Source organism: Molossus molossus, unplaced genomic scaffold, assembly GCF_014108415.1.
Source record: "Molossus molossus isolate mMolMol1 unplaced genomic scaffold, mMolMol1.p scaffold_m16_p_1, whole genome shotgun sequence".
Lineage (NCBI taxonomy): Eukaryota > Metazoa > Chordata > Mammalia > Chiroptera > Molossidae > Molossus > Molossus molossus.
The window spans coordinates 186,889,197-186,904,244 of NW_023425344.1; the positions used below are offsets into that span (position 1 = coordinate 186,889,197).

General features: G+C 42.6%; 1 protein-coding gene across 1 annotated transcript in view; it reads right to left on the bottom strand.

Moving 5' to 3' along the window:
* The window catches only part of FBN1 (fibrillin 1), a 298,186-nt gene that overhangs the window by 78,708 nt on the left and 204,430 nt on the right, over positions 1-15,048 (bottom strand). Inside the window, exons 20-29 of the mRNA XM_036261442.1 lie at positions 13,337-13,390; positions 11,613-11,738; positions 8,770-8,895; positions 8,077-8,196; positions 7,844-7,981; positions 6,939-6,989; positions 5,065-5,190; positions 2,566-2,793; positions 494-619; positions 254-382 (exon numbers count right to left, since the gene is read on the bottom strand). Of these exons, the coding sequence (XP_036117335.1) occupies positions 254-382; positions 494-619; positions 2,566-2,793; positions 5,065-5,190; positions 6,939-6,989; positions 7,844-7,981; positions 8,077-8,196; positions 8,770-8,895; positions 11,613-11,738; positions 13,337-13,390 (1,224 nt within the window). The remainder of the gene's footprint in view (positions 1-253; positions 383-493; positions 620-2,565; positions 2,794-5,064; positions 5,191-6,938; positions 6,990-7,843; positions 7,982-8,076; positions 8,197-8,769; positions 8,896-11,612; positions 11,739-13,336; positions 13,391-15,048) is intronic.

Genomic DNA, 15,048 nt, shown 5'->3' on the forward strand with positions numbered 1-15,048 from the left:
TTTGAATTGTTCTCTCTTCCCTGGCGTGCCTGTTCTAGGTTTTACACTCACTTCTCAGGGACCCGTACTGGTGTCCGGGACCACCCCCATCCCTCCCACATGTCAGTCTCCAGTCGGGCAGACTGGTTCCTGACTCACTGGTGGGAGAGCAGGGCCCTGAGGGAGCAGGAAGACACCGGGGCACAGGCCACGAGTCCTCGGAGCTGCCTAGAGTCCTCGCTCTCCTGCGCTGATCCAACGGCCACACACTTACCCATGCAGTTCTTCATCATCATGAATCCGCTTTCATAGCCTTCGTCGCACCTGCATTCAAAGTCCCCAGGGGTGTTCACGCACTGGCCGCGGCCGCAGAGGTCCGGAGAGATGCGGCACTCGTCGATGTCTGCGCAGAAGCAGGGGGAGACCGCACGTGAGTGTCGGGTGGCTTACTGCTTGCGGAATGAAGACGAAGCGTTCTCAGGGGAGTCCCTCCCGGGCGCGCGCCTTCACTGACCTGTGCAGTTCCTCTCCTCAGAGTCCAGGGCAAAGCCACTGTCACACCTGCACTTGAAGCTGCCAATGGTGTTTCTGCACTTGCCGTGGGTGCAGAGGCTGGGGATCATCTTGCACTCGTTGATGTCTTCAAGGAAGAGAAAATGTGCGAAAAGTTGGTGAGCAACAAATTAAGTCGCAGTGCCTCGCATTTTAAACCCAGGAGACCGGAGGGTCTTCCTGGAAGGTCCTGGTGATATTGCTTTGAAAGACGGGGCGATGACCCATGAGAACTGGGACTGGAAACAGGTGTAGTCTTTCAAACTTCTATGTTAGAAAGCATTGTCAGAGAAGTAGAGGGCGTGTTTATTTGGTCTCCTGGAGTCCAGCACACTGCCTGATCCACACTGAACATGTAACTGCTGAATGAATGAATGGTCTGACCCACTAGTGCTGATCTGTACTTAAGGCACATAGAAGATTATTGGAAAACATTGTCCCACAACAACCAGTTGAATGTATAGAGCAGCGATTTTCAACCTTCATCATCTCATGGCACACATAAAGGAATTATACGAAACTTCTGTGGCACACCAAAACATGTATTACATTTTTGCCGATCTGACCAAAAAAAAAAAAAAGATAGGTATAATTTTGATTCATTCACACTGGATGGCTATTGTGTTGGTTGTCATTTTTTAATTTTGACATTCTAAGGGAAAAGAGGTCAGTGCACCCGACTAAATAGTCAGGCACTGCATATTTTCAAAATTTCTGTGGCATACTGGCTGAAAATCACTGGTGTAGAAAAATGAAATATTCATTTATGCTTTTTGATGTGCTTTTAAATACATCTAAAATACATGAATGTCAAAGATGACCTCATTTCTCATTTGGATTCTTTGAAAATAATGTATCACACTTAAAAATATTTTGTGGATATTATACAGCCTTCTAGTTTCATTAATATAGGTGAAAGGGTTTGTATGCTAGGAGGTGGCTTCTGTAACGTGTAATCTGAGCTTTCCCTTTTCAGGGACTTTTCAAAGTAAGACCTCAGCTCAAGAAACACAGGTCCATTTCTACATAGTGTCACGAGAGACAGAACTGGCAGATTAAATCTCAGGAACATCAAGTCCCTCTGTGGCAACGGATTTCAACAGCCTTTGGAAGCTAATCACTCAAGGCCTTTAAATTTACTTAAGAGACATTTAAGAGGGCCACCTAGAAACCATCTTTCTAGACACAACAATTTAAAAACCCAGAGCTTCTTGGACCAAATGCTCAGTAGAAATAAAAAATCTACACGTTTCCCGTAAGGATAGTTAAGTGATATTTATATACTCATTTCCCATCTGATTTAGTTATAAAATATAATAACTAGGCCAGACACAATGGGCAACCAACACAAAACTCTACACTGGGAATGTCAGCTGAACCTTTCTGAGGAATCAGAATTCTGAGTAACCAATTATGATTTCTCCATATGCTGAAGTAAACACGTTCTGTTTCATCGTGCATGGAAACGTAAATCAATTTTGGAATTAGATGAAATCTGTGACTTCTTGGTTTTTTGGCATGGATTTTAGATGATAGCATCATGAACTGAAATAGTGTTTGAAACATCATGTCACTGGAGTGTGTCTGCCACAGGAATGAATTTCACTGTATTTGGAGGTCCTGCCACTGGGTTCGTATGCCATTCACCCTCTGTTATCTATACTTGGGTGTTCGGCCGTGACATGGCAGCTCCAATCAGCAGATAAAATATCGTATCTTATGGCTTTAGCAGACGGCATGAAAATTTCCCATTTCCTTTCATTTATATGTAGCTTAGGGGAGTATTAAAATCTACTTTAACACTTAATCACGGCTAGATGTGAGAGGCAATCCTGAGATGTAAAAAAAGAAAATCCATGAGAGAGGAACCGTTTGGTTACAGATAATTCAGAAAGCAAACAATGTATACGGAGATGGTCGAGGGATGACCACACTGATGATATCTGTTGTAATCTGTAGAACTCGGGGCTCATGAACATGCATCCTGTCGGTCTACAAAGAAAAGCCATCAACCACTGACTGGAACCACTGTACCTTTGAAGAAAGGTTTTCCATTTGTAATTTCTTTCGTGGCAAATCCGGGTCCTCTGGGACAGAGCTCCTCGTACTCAGGTGTGTTTCTCACAGGACACTCCTCACATTCTTCAGTGCCCCAGGCCGCCCCCACGGAGCAGCAGCAGGCGTCCATGCGGTGGCGGCCGGCGACGGGCAGGGTGCACTCCTCATCGTCATACCGCAGGTAGCAGGTCTCCAGGCGAATGTCTGCCAGAGAACGCAGGGAGAATGAGGAGGGTCACTCCGCGTTCACTGCCCTGCACTGCCAGTGTCGTGTTAGGCAAAGGAAAATACGCTCAGCAACTTGCTACATACTTATTGATTAGAGTTATTTTCTTCCTTAAAGGAAACCCAGGCTTTGTGGTGGGTATTTCTGCCTAATAAAGACTTTCTATCGGGTGGCTCATATTTTTTTGCACTGACGATTTGTGGAAAGTTTCCTTTCGACTTTAGGCAGTTTCTGATAGTTCTACGTAAGGAGCAGTGTTCTGAGAAATCCTGCCATGCACCCTGGGGAGATGTTTTCGTAGACATGCCTGTTACCATTGCATGCCTGCCGGGAGGTCTTGACACCTGGTCTCTAGCTACAATCAAACTACACGATCATTGGAGAACTCTGAGCTAGCTCCAGCCCCTTTTCCTCAGAGCCACTTCACTGTGGAGAGGTGGAAAGGTAAACTCCAACATGAGGAACGCCCTGCTTGAGAGGAAAGGAAAAACAGCAAAGAGAGGCCATCCACTCCTCTTCTCAAGTACGTCTTTCACTTCAACATGTGCTCATGCGCACATTCTTCTGGGTACATGTGGGGTACATCTAGCCCCGACCCCAAATTCATGGGATTATGAGGAAGAGTAGAAAGAGTAGTAGCTCAGAGGTCAGAAGACTTAGAGTTTGATCCCATTCTATGACTAAGGAGTCTGTTTGTCTTGTTAATAACCCTGAGCCTGAATTTCCACATCTGTAAGATGATATTCCACCCATCTCTCAGGAGGGTACGATGAAGTGCAAATGAAATTATGTGTCTGAACACGGTAAAGTGTAATTAAAACATAAGGCATGATAGTCCCTCTCTTTCTCCTTCACAAGGTGGCTACTAACCATTCACCTAAGGGCCTGGGCTTCCTTTAATGTTAGAAACTTTCTGAAGCTTTCTGGGCAACTTTATATGTGGGTTGCCTTTATGAAGATGGGTATTTTTAAAATACTTTCTGAATTAAACATTAAAGTATCTTTCAACTAAAGAATCTGGAACAAGGTTCTCATTAAATGCTAAACTTAGAAGCTGAGACTCAGAATGGCACTGACATCCACAGCTACACAAAGACTCTAGCCTTTGAATTCCAACTTTTCTCTTCCACACTGCTTATGTTAGAAACCATAAAGTTCTATACTTAAAGGTTTGTTTGTTCTAGTTCGTAAATGATCCAAATCCCTTAGCGGCATACCCCTCTGCTAACCACTTACGGTGCCCCTTCACTAAGAATGCTCTTTACAGTAATCAGCTTTCAGATACACAGGGGGGCTGAGCATCATTTCCATAGTCATGGACTCAGAAACCAGTGATCCAAGAGACACATTCCTACCAGTCAGAAGCCATAGTAGTAACATCAGAATAAGTCTGTCAGACCCCACAAAAGGACGATGGGATTTCAAACCTAATGCCACTATAAGTCTATAGGGCAGCTTCCTAAAAGTTCAGAGTTCTGTGTCCAGTCTCTTCCACATCATTGCCACTTGGGCGCTAGCAGTCACCTTGAGAGAATCCCACCTTGGAGAATCCCACCATGACCAAAAGTGACGGCAGCCCTGGGCTCCCTCGGGGTCACTATTTAGGACTGTGGCACTCTTCATTCCTGATACCCACAAGAGTTTCCCATAAACACCTGTCCTTCTGGCCAATAGTGGGGCATGCCTAGCAGGTATGGGTTACAGCTTTCAATTGAAATTATTCTCCCCACCATTCACCTCATTTCCTATAGCCCATGACATGTGGGGGTTTGATTTAGGAGCTCTGGAATAATAGTTGTGATGGTAATGATTCAAGGAACAACTACATATCAGTTCTCTTCACTAACATGTTCTCGACTCCTTTTATAAAGAATAAATACACCCAGATGGTGTGGCTCAGTGGTTGAGCATCAATCCATGCACCAAGAGGTCCTGGTTCGATTCGCAGTCAGGGCACATGCCCAGGTTGTGGGCCAGATCCTCAGTGGGGGGCATGCAGGAGGCGGCCAATTGATGTTATATCTCTCTCCCTCTCCCTTCCTTTCTCTCTAAAATCAACAAAGACAAAAACAAAACAAAAGTCAGGAAAGTTCTTTTTCCAGGAAACCACCACGGATCCTGATGGAAATGCTGAATGTGGGATGTGTGTGTCTGTACTTGGAACCAAAGATTCAGCTCTGTCTTATTAACTGTCGCTTTCATAATCTTCAAGAGAGGATCATTAGAAGAGGAATGAACTTAGCACTTACCTAGGCAGATCCTCCCTGTGGAATCCAGGGTCATCCCATTGGGACACTGACACTTAAAGGAGCCCTTAGTATTAAGACATTCGCCGTTTTTGCACACGCCTGGGAACACTTCACATTCATTTATATCTGTGAAGGAGGGAAAAGCATGAAGTTAGTACGTCTGTGTAACATCATTCTACTTTATTCCATTCATGGAGTCATACTTATTCTCATAACAGAAAAGGCCATTCAAACCTGATACGTTCACAAAATTCATTTGCTTCCAAACAGTGTAGGTAGAATTTCTGGGATGTCTGAAGAGCAACAGACAGAGCTCACCTGCTCCCAAAGACATAAGAGTTTCTCCACTGGCCTCAGGGAGTGGTTTCTGAGAGGAAGAAACAGGGAGCTGGTGCAAGTTGTCGGGCATAGCTCTGGGTACTGCGGCTATCTCGGGTGAGGCTCCCCAAAGCCACAGAATTAGCTTTACGAGACCAGGTGTTTAGAAATAAGTAGAGACACAGAAACCTGGTCTTTCAAACTAGCAAAGAATAAAGAGCTTGAACATGAGCATAGAAAAAACAAACAAACAAAAAACCCTACTGAGGAATCTGTGGGGCAGTAAAAAGATCCTCTTTGAGAAGTGCTAAGAAGTCCCCAGAAGGGTATTACTAGTTCTACTTCAGTGGTGGTCTCACTGTTCTGTCAAAACCTTGGTGGCCCCAGTTTGAGCTGGGGAGAGTCAAAAGATGCCCATGTCCATCCATCTATCATTCACTCAGTCTCTCTGAAAAGTGCCCTTCTGTCTCAGTTTGCTTAATGTGGAGCAGCATGTTCTCTGCATTTAACTTAGAAAAATATCCAGCTTCAAATTGATCCAAAGAAAGGCACTAACTTGCCAATGCTGAAAAAGTGGAGCATTCGTTAACAAATTCACACACACTGCATCTCTGTTTAGAAGAAATAACTTCCCAAATTTGGGATGTTGGAAAAAAAAAAGTTCCAGATCTTTGTAAGAGAGATACAGGAGAAGGAAAAATTTACCTTTTGGGTTTTTTTTGTTGCTGTTGTTTTCTGGCCACTTGTATACTAAAGTGTGCTGCTGAGGTCAGATAAGTTATTAACAGCGGGTCTGGACCAAAGAAAGGCCAAGGAATTCAGTCATCGTTTGGAAAGCAAGACCTTGGGTGGGGGTTATAGTGTTCCTCTTTATTTTAGCAGGGGAAAAACTTTATTTCATTCCACATATGGGACTAATTGCTGTTTTTAAAGTTTTTCAGCTGCTGTGTCATGTCAGGTTGTGTTAGTCACCCTGACCTATGTCTATCTGGGACTCCACGAGAAAGAATCACTGCAAACTGGGGCCACGTAGATGTTCACAAATAATGCAGCAGCGTGTGTCCTTCTAAATCATACTTGACTATGAAACAAACAAACAACAACAAAAGGACAAACCAAGAAACAGGCAAATTTTACAGCCTCATTAAAAACCTCCTGTTTTATCTTCTTGATATACAGCATTTTGAAAGTGCAGTCAATTCAAACCATGGTCAGCCCAAAACATTCTCGGCCACCCTGTACTCCGGCCATAGTGCTTTGAAACTGGCAAGAATACACACACACACACACACACACACATACATACATATATGTATGTGTGTGTGTGTGTGTGTGTGGATGGATGGATAGATAGATAGATAGATAGATAGATAGATAGATAGATAGATAGATATGCTTGTAAAATTAACATATGTTATGTTCTGCAGTTCTCATTCTTTTTCTCTCTGTGGCCAATTTCTCACTGTGAACTTGCATGACATCTTGATCCAGTCCAAGTTAACACAAGCATTCTTCAAGTACACAGAAATTTGTAGCTTATAAATAATCATAAATACCTTCACATTGTGTTCCTTTTATTCTTGAATATCCTTTACCACATATGGGATCTGTAAAAACAAACAAACAAAAACAAATTTGAGATAACAATATCCAGACTTTTTAGCTATGACCTAGCATAAAAAACACAAAAGAGGACCTTAAACATGTATTAGATTTTGTTGCTATGAATAAGTCTAGGATAACAAGGTATTTCTAAAATTGCATAAGCAAAAAAGAATAATAATGAAATGTCTCCTTAAATAAAGCTCAATTCTCCTGAGACATACAAAAAGACCCAAGGGTACCCCAGAATCATGCTAAGTTGATGACTAAGAAGGAAATTCACTAGATGTCTCTCTTGCTATTAGCCCTAAAATAGAAATCACACTATAGGATCACTGTAACATGAATATGGAAACCAAAGTCTAAAACCTAAAGATCCCAGGCCCTGCAGCACTCACACTACACAAATTCACGCATCGATAAGTCCCAACATCGAATCAACAAAATCATCAGCAAGGCTCCCAAACCTCAGCTTTGCAACAGGTTGAGAAGGTTAGTCACAAATACAGACTTCTTTATGTTAATCCGTTTTTGGAAGAAAATCTGCATCTACAAAAAGCTCAGGACCCCTAATCCTGATTTTCCCAGAGAGCCAATAGGAATTGCTGATGCAGGAAAGCAACACCAGCCAAATTGCAATGCGGTGATGATAGCAAACAATAAACTGCCAAATGACCTAACGTCATTTTCTTTGACACGTCTCCTAGTTTCCTATTTAGTAATATGTTTCATTGCGATCACCAGAATTAAATCTTCCCAAATCCCCACACCCAAATGTACAAAGCACTAGGCTTCCCCTTTCTAAGTGAAGTGCCCAGTGGGATGGGCACAGGAGCCACAGCACCCGCCCGTCTCTTACCGACTTGGCACAGGGTACAGGGGCTCCCCCAGGCGGCGCCGAGGGAGGAACAGCACTGGGACTTTAAGGTGGCGCCATTGATGTTGATCTCACACCGCCCATCGATGACAGTCTGCCAGCAAGTGCCCTTGATGGTTTCTGGGGCAGGGGGGTAAAGGGGATACTATTTAACAGATACTTAAACACAGCAGCATTGATAAACACAGGACGGTCATTCTCAGGAAGATAAATACCTATGCAGATGGTTTTTGTTGGGTCCAAGGTACTTTCAGAAGAACATTCACAGATAAAAGAGCCTTGGTTGTTTTTGCAGACTCCATTGATGCAAGGATTTGACTCACACTCATCGATGTCTAAAATAAAAAAAAGGTCTACGTTATTGCTGAAAACTGGTCTTGGGCTTGAATGAATATTGAAACTTTGGCCTCTACTGCTATCACATATTCTTCATTAGATAGTAAAGCTGGACTATACAGGATCTTCTCTAGACTAGATGGAATGCCAACAATAATAATTAAGCACGTCTCTATAGTACAGAATCCGGCCCATGGAGGAATCTTTTTATCCAGAAAATCCGGAGCAAATACAAGTGTGATTTCTGAATAACTAACTCAAATCGCATCTATGTAACGTTTCCTCCGTCTACTAAATGATAGCTAGTAAAACGCCAATCGCAGGCAAATGCAAAGTGAGTGCTTTGAAACGGCACTTAAACTCGGAATAAACGGCAAGCAACCTGCCAGCTGCAGGCAAGTGCCACCAGCAGCTTGCAAAGTGCACACAAGTGCCATTCAGGACCACAGAACCTCAGCCGAAGTGGCGTAGTCGTCTAAACTAGAAGTGACCCTAATTTATTCTCACGGTTTTCTAGTGGCATTCCAGGGGGCAGCAAAGTACATGGAATAAGAACAAAAACTGTAGCTTACCTTCACAGGTTTTTAGATCAGGTTTGTATATAAATCCCTTGGGGCAGGTACAGACAAAACTCCCAGGAGTGTTTCTACATTGTCCATTGTCACAAAGTAGACTGTTCAACATGCATTCGTTGATATCTGGAAAACCAATGAAAATGAACTTTTAAAAGAGCCCACCCCTTGAATGCAACTTCTTTGCTCTTTTAGTTAGGTTTTCTAGGTCATAATGATATGATTTATTCAGAGAGGCAAAACTCCTGTACCATTGTTTTTGCCTAAACTGCCTAATTTTAGGAAAACAGGGGCTAGACCTGATGATCTGTACATTGTATGTATGGAGTCTAAAGTCACCATACGCTATTCAATTCACTTCTTTCTTTAGCAGGAAGAAAATCTGGATGTACTGGAAATCACTCATCTTTATATAATTGTCTCATCATACCAGCATTCAAAGGATTTATCCTGTTGATTTAAGGAACTAAAGAAATATTTTTAAAGTCTGGTCCATCTTTGATATGTGTTAGTTCCAGGATGGGTGTTTCTTCTTTGGGATAATTTAAAGGGTGTCTGGTTGAGTTTATCAAGTATGAGGCAATGTGCAGAGTTTACGATGGTCACGAGGCATTAGACTCGAGCTTAGGAGAGCTGAGGAACACGCCCTGATTTCAGCTGAGTAGTGGGCCTGTCCAATGCGGAATCTAACTTTTGATACGTATGACGTAGACTAGGAAGTGTAAAAATTACACAGCTTTTTAAAGTATCCCTTTGAGCTATAACATCACGCAGCCCACAGTATAGGCTATCCATTCACAAGGGATTTTTCAGACATTGCAAGACTCTGCTTAGATCATCATTTAACCTGCTAGTAGCCCTGACATAAAGGACGTACAAATTCAGCACCGGAGAACTAGCTGCATGGGTTCACAGCATTACACACACCTAGATCAGCAACATCAGGTTCTTAATATGGGAAAATTGAGTACCAAGTTATGTAATCGAGTATGAGATAAAGTTATGAGCCAGTAGCATACTAAGAATTCTGGTAAAATAATATCAGGAATGCTAACACTTCCCAAAAGAGTCATGTTGTAATTCTTAAAACTTTGATGATATCAGAAGACTCTAAAAACTTTAAATTGACGAATTGATGATAAAAATGAAAAAATAGCCAGTTCCTGGAACCCTGTGTGGGAAATGGCTGGAGTGGATCTTTGAGTCCTAACACCTCTTAACATAATCTGAAATACAAACATACTTCTGATGCGATGATAACAGCGCCAATTTGGGGCATGCGCTAAGGCACTGAAGCCTCTCAAAGTCGCCTTTCTGCTTCCCATGGGGTGACTTCTGGATGGAGCTGAAACATCCCTGTGTCTTTCTGGCCTGCCCAAAGCAAGAATGATTTTCCATGTCTGCCCATGAAGAGAGGCCCTCATAGAAAAAATGAAAGAGTAAACCTTGTTCTCCGCTGAGTCTTGTTTAAAAGTACTTAGGTAACAACTGCAGCCTATAAAGAGGCCCTGCAAGTAAGGGTGAGAGAGAGAATTCATTTCTCAAAAGTCCGTGCAGACCACAAAGAAGGAAGGGCCATGTTTGGGCCAGCAAGACAAGCTGGCGAGAGAAAAGAAACCTTCCGTTCAAAGAAGAGGGCTCTGGTTTGGAGCTCCCCTAACCTGCTTCCATCCTCCATGTTTTCTAGATACCGGTTTAGCCAGACTCAGACGAAAGCTGATTCAAATGGGAGCAGAAAAGATGCTTTGGTCTACTGTTATTTTTCTGTGTGTGCAAATGCCGCAAACCTAGGCTGCAGGTTCGATTCCAGGTTGGGGTGTACACAGGAGGCAACCGATCTAGGTCTGGGTCTCTCTCTCACTCTCAATATTATTTTAAAAACATATCCTCAGGTGAGGATAAAAATATAAATAAATAAATAAATAATAATAAAATAAAATAAAATACCACTAATGGCAAAAGAGAGTAAACATCTAACTCTAAGCCCTAGGTGGCTTTCAGAAAGTAAAACATATTTCAGGTCTCCCATTCATCTTAAAGACTATTAATTTTCAACCTATTCCATGAAAGTATGTTTGCTTTGAGGTAAAACGTGTTTTTCTTCCAAATCAAAAAGGTGCACCATCTTTCACTTTGGTTTGGGTACATTTTGGCACATTTGCACAAGTAGGAACAGTCTGGTGTTAGAAGCCGAGCTTCAGGAGACCCGAGGCAGTGTGTCACCGTGGAATGGACAGTGCATTTCAGAAATGCTAGTCTAGGCAACAGGAGAAAGTTGAAGAAGAAGAAGAAAAAAAATGGTGCCCCTGTTGACCATTTTCTTCTCAACCAGAGAATTTAATTTAGTTACTGGCTGGCACCATCATTAAGGACTGTTAGAGCATAAAAATTATGTTTGCTAAACTTAACAGAGAACAGTGATTACTGAATATAAGCTGGGTTTTCTCTGATTAACCCTAGAAGGCGGTTGGGAGAAGAGCTGCTTCATGATAAAAAATAGGGATGCCTTGGCAGCCACACAAGAATGGCTCACAGTCTTTGCATTTCATACATCTAAGGAGCTTCTCTTTTGTGGACCGAATCTGATATATGATTATGTGTAAACTGTCAAACTTCAGCTATATGAGATTTTGTTTATCAACAACGTGTATGCCATGGTGACGCCCAGAGTGGAGCACCCGCCTGCCCAGCCCTTTACGTCCATCCGGGGCAGTTTCCTCCACCAAGGCAGACATCTGTAATTCTCTCAACAACAAAGAAAGAGAAGAGCAGGGTCCTCCAAGCACGGAAAGAAGGAAAGCAATGGGCACGAAACGTCTTAGAAAACAGGTGAAACTTCTCACCAACGCAGTTCTTCCCAGATGAATCCACTTCGTATCCAGAATTGCATATACATTTGTAGGTCCCACGGAGATTTTCACAGATTCCGTTTGGACAGATGTCAGGATCTAATGCACACTCGTTTATATCTGCACCACAAAGAAGTTCAAAATCAATGACATTCTATAGTGAACACCCAATGAACTGTCAAAAAATAACATTACAATAAATGTCATGACCCTAGGACCTTGTGAAAAGAAAAAGGTAACATTTTGATAAGAAAGCTTGATCCCTTTTTCTCTGTACAAGTTATCCTAAGTCAAATCTCCCTTCCCTTAGTCCCCTAGAGGAACTGGCATCTGGGTGGGACCTCCAAGATTTCCAATCCTTGACCAGGCTGAAGGAGAATTCCTGTACTTCTGATGCAAACACCAAGATGGAAAAGTGGATCAAACGCAGAACCCAAGTCCCTACAACTGGTCCCTCTGCCCCCAGCTGTCCATTTTCAATCTACTTTCCACACTGCCACCAGACTTAACCCCAAAACAAGGTGACTGTCATGCTCATGCCTCGGACTTTTGTAAGTTCAATAATATCCTCACACTCGAATTAAAATATGAACTCTGTTTATTGACTTTAAATTTCTCACTCTTCCATGAACATAAAACATTCTTCACTTTGTGTCAAGACTGTCTGGAGCAGAACTATGCACAGCCAAAGACACCCCCTGTTCTGGAAAAGCCTCTGCTGCTCTGCCCAGTGGAGGCTGGGCCCCCCCTTTCTGTGCCCTCAGACTGAGGGGAGTTCTAACAGGCAAAGGCCATGCAGAACGACAGTCAGTGAATGGCAGTGTCAAATCTTGGTGTCTGACGCTTCTATAAGTCAGGGTTGAAATTTTGTTTACTTCTGCAGGTCCCTAGCGCATCTTATTTACCCCCTGCTAACTCTTTATTCATTATAAATTTTCTTATTTTTCCTCTCTTGTCCTCCAAATATCCTTTCCCCATCTTTATCCACTCAAAATGATAAAATCTATGAAGCTGAATGAACTGACAATCAATTCAGCCAGTCCATTTTTTTTTCAGAACTCTCCTGAATCAAATAATTTAGTTTTATATTATATGTTAAATTATATTAATAAAATAATCCCTTTGTCTTTCTTATCACCCACTTTACACTTAATCCAATTCTTTCTTTTCATTGTAATTCCTTTTATGGCACTGATATTTCTCTACTCCTACATTTAGATAGTTCGTTCTCATCCAACTCAGTTAACTGCTGTCATTGCATGCTACAAAATATGAAATGAAAAATATAAACTATAAGATGACTCTCAACTGCCATCTTATAATGACTGAGCACTGGACAGTTAAGAAATAACAGTCCAGCTGAGCCCATAACCGTGAATTGTACCTGACAGTGGAAGACCAAAGGAAGGCTAGGCTGCCCCTTCTTGTAAACCAGCAACCACCATCATTGCATCTCATCCACCACCCTCCGAACCCTCCTGGAGAGCAACGACCCCTCAGTTCCAATCCCCACACCCTCATCCAGCCATCCCAGGACCCACTGTGACATGGTTGCTCTGCCATTGGGGGCTTCTCGGTGACCCTGGTACACCATGCAGTGATGGCCAGCCAGGGAGTCAGACCAGACTGGTGTAAAGGGACCACATGGAAACCCACAGGAAGGCCTGATCCTGCCTCTGCACATGCTTAAGGTAGTAAATTTGGAAACAAGTCCTTACCGCTGCCTGCTGATGTCATTCCTGGCCCACTGCTGCAGAGCGCCTGATATTCCGCTGCAATAAATTAGCAGATAGTAAATGATCCCCTTGTTTGCAGAACGAGTCGGTCCTGCTTTGGGCTTTGCACACATCATTTCCTCCAAAGTGAGTGGAACTGAAATAAGTGGCAACGGAAAGGAGGCATCTCCCGGGAGAGTCGCCGCTACACCACGCTCCCATTTTCCAGTCTCCCCATCACTGAGGAAAACAGGTTTGGAGGCTCTAGGCAAGTTTCAGCAATTCCCCATGCAAAGCACTTTCGGAAAAGGTGTTTTTCCTATAACTTGATTTTGCTCACCAGGGAACAGTTTACACTTGCAGTGAAATGTGCCTGTTAAAGTGTGGTTTCTTAACTGTTAATAAAACTTTCTCCCACCATCTTGGGAATAATTTTGTTTCTCAGTGCGAGCCGTATTTTTAGTTCTTAACGTTTTCTCATTTCTCTCTGCAAATTCTCTGGCCTCCACTCACAAGAACAACAGGGTATCTGTGCTTGCACTTGAGCGTACTTTTAAAGGGAATATTTTTCAGGGTACTAGACTCATTCTATATAAGTCCATAGGAGAAGTACTGTATGATGTTAAAACTGTGAGATCCTATGGAAGACATTGAAGTTTATAGAATATGTTTCCAAATTTGTGATGGATCAGATTGCTATTTCTTTCTTTCTTTTTTTTTTGTTTTGTTTTTTCCTTTATTGATTTTACAGAGAGAGAAAGGGAGAGGGAGAGAGAGAGAGAGAAACATCGATGAGAGAGAACATTGATTGGCTGCCTCCTGCATGCCCCCTACTGGGGATCGGGCCCACAACCTGGGCGTGTGTCCTGACCGGGAATTGAACCAACAACCTCTTTGTGTGTGGGTCGACGCTCAACCACTGTGCCACACTGGCCGAACACTATTTCTTCTTTTGAAATTAAACTTATTGGGGTAATACTGGTTAAAACTAATATGATGTTTTACATAGAGTTCCAACAATAGTTAGATGGACATAAGTCTTGTGGTCAAATACAAATAATTTGTGCTAAAGTGGCAGGAACCCTGAATCCCAGGGTGGGCCCTTCTGCGGGGGCCGACAGCACCTCACTGCAGAGGCAGACGGCTCTTCAACTCCTGCTAGAAAATTGCACTCCTGATGACAGTGATGCAGATGAGTCATACTATACCGAAAAAAAAAAAAAAAAAAACTAAGATGGAATCCTTCAGAGCCTATGCCTTCAAGCAAATGTAAATTTGAGAAAACTGGAGAAATCTCTTAATTTTCATGTCATCTTAAAGGGGGCGAAAAGGGGAACAAATGGAAGGTGTCTGCCACTGTGTCTTTGAAAGACAGGAATTGAGAGCAAAAAGTAACACATCCTCTTTATTCTCTCACATCAGCAACGAATTGAAACATCTACCAAAAGGTGAAGAAATACTGCAAGTAATAAAGAAGGTAAAGCAAAATCATACTAGTTTTGTAAAAAGTCGTTTTACCATTCGTGCTAAATTAGCTGATGCTTGGCTAAAGGCAGGTCAATTATTGTCATTGTTCTTTTCCATTTGGGCAAGATCTGGCACAAGAGTATTCTCTGTGGTGACTTCGGGTCAGCATGGGTTTGAATGCTCATGCCTGTTGCTGGGGGCCTTGGGAGCAAGGCTTTGCCCTCTGTTAGTTTCCTCTTCTATAAATG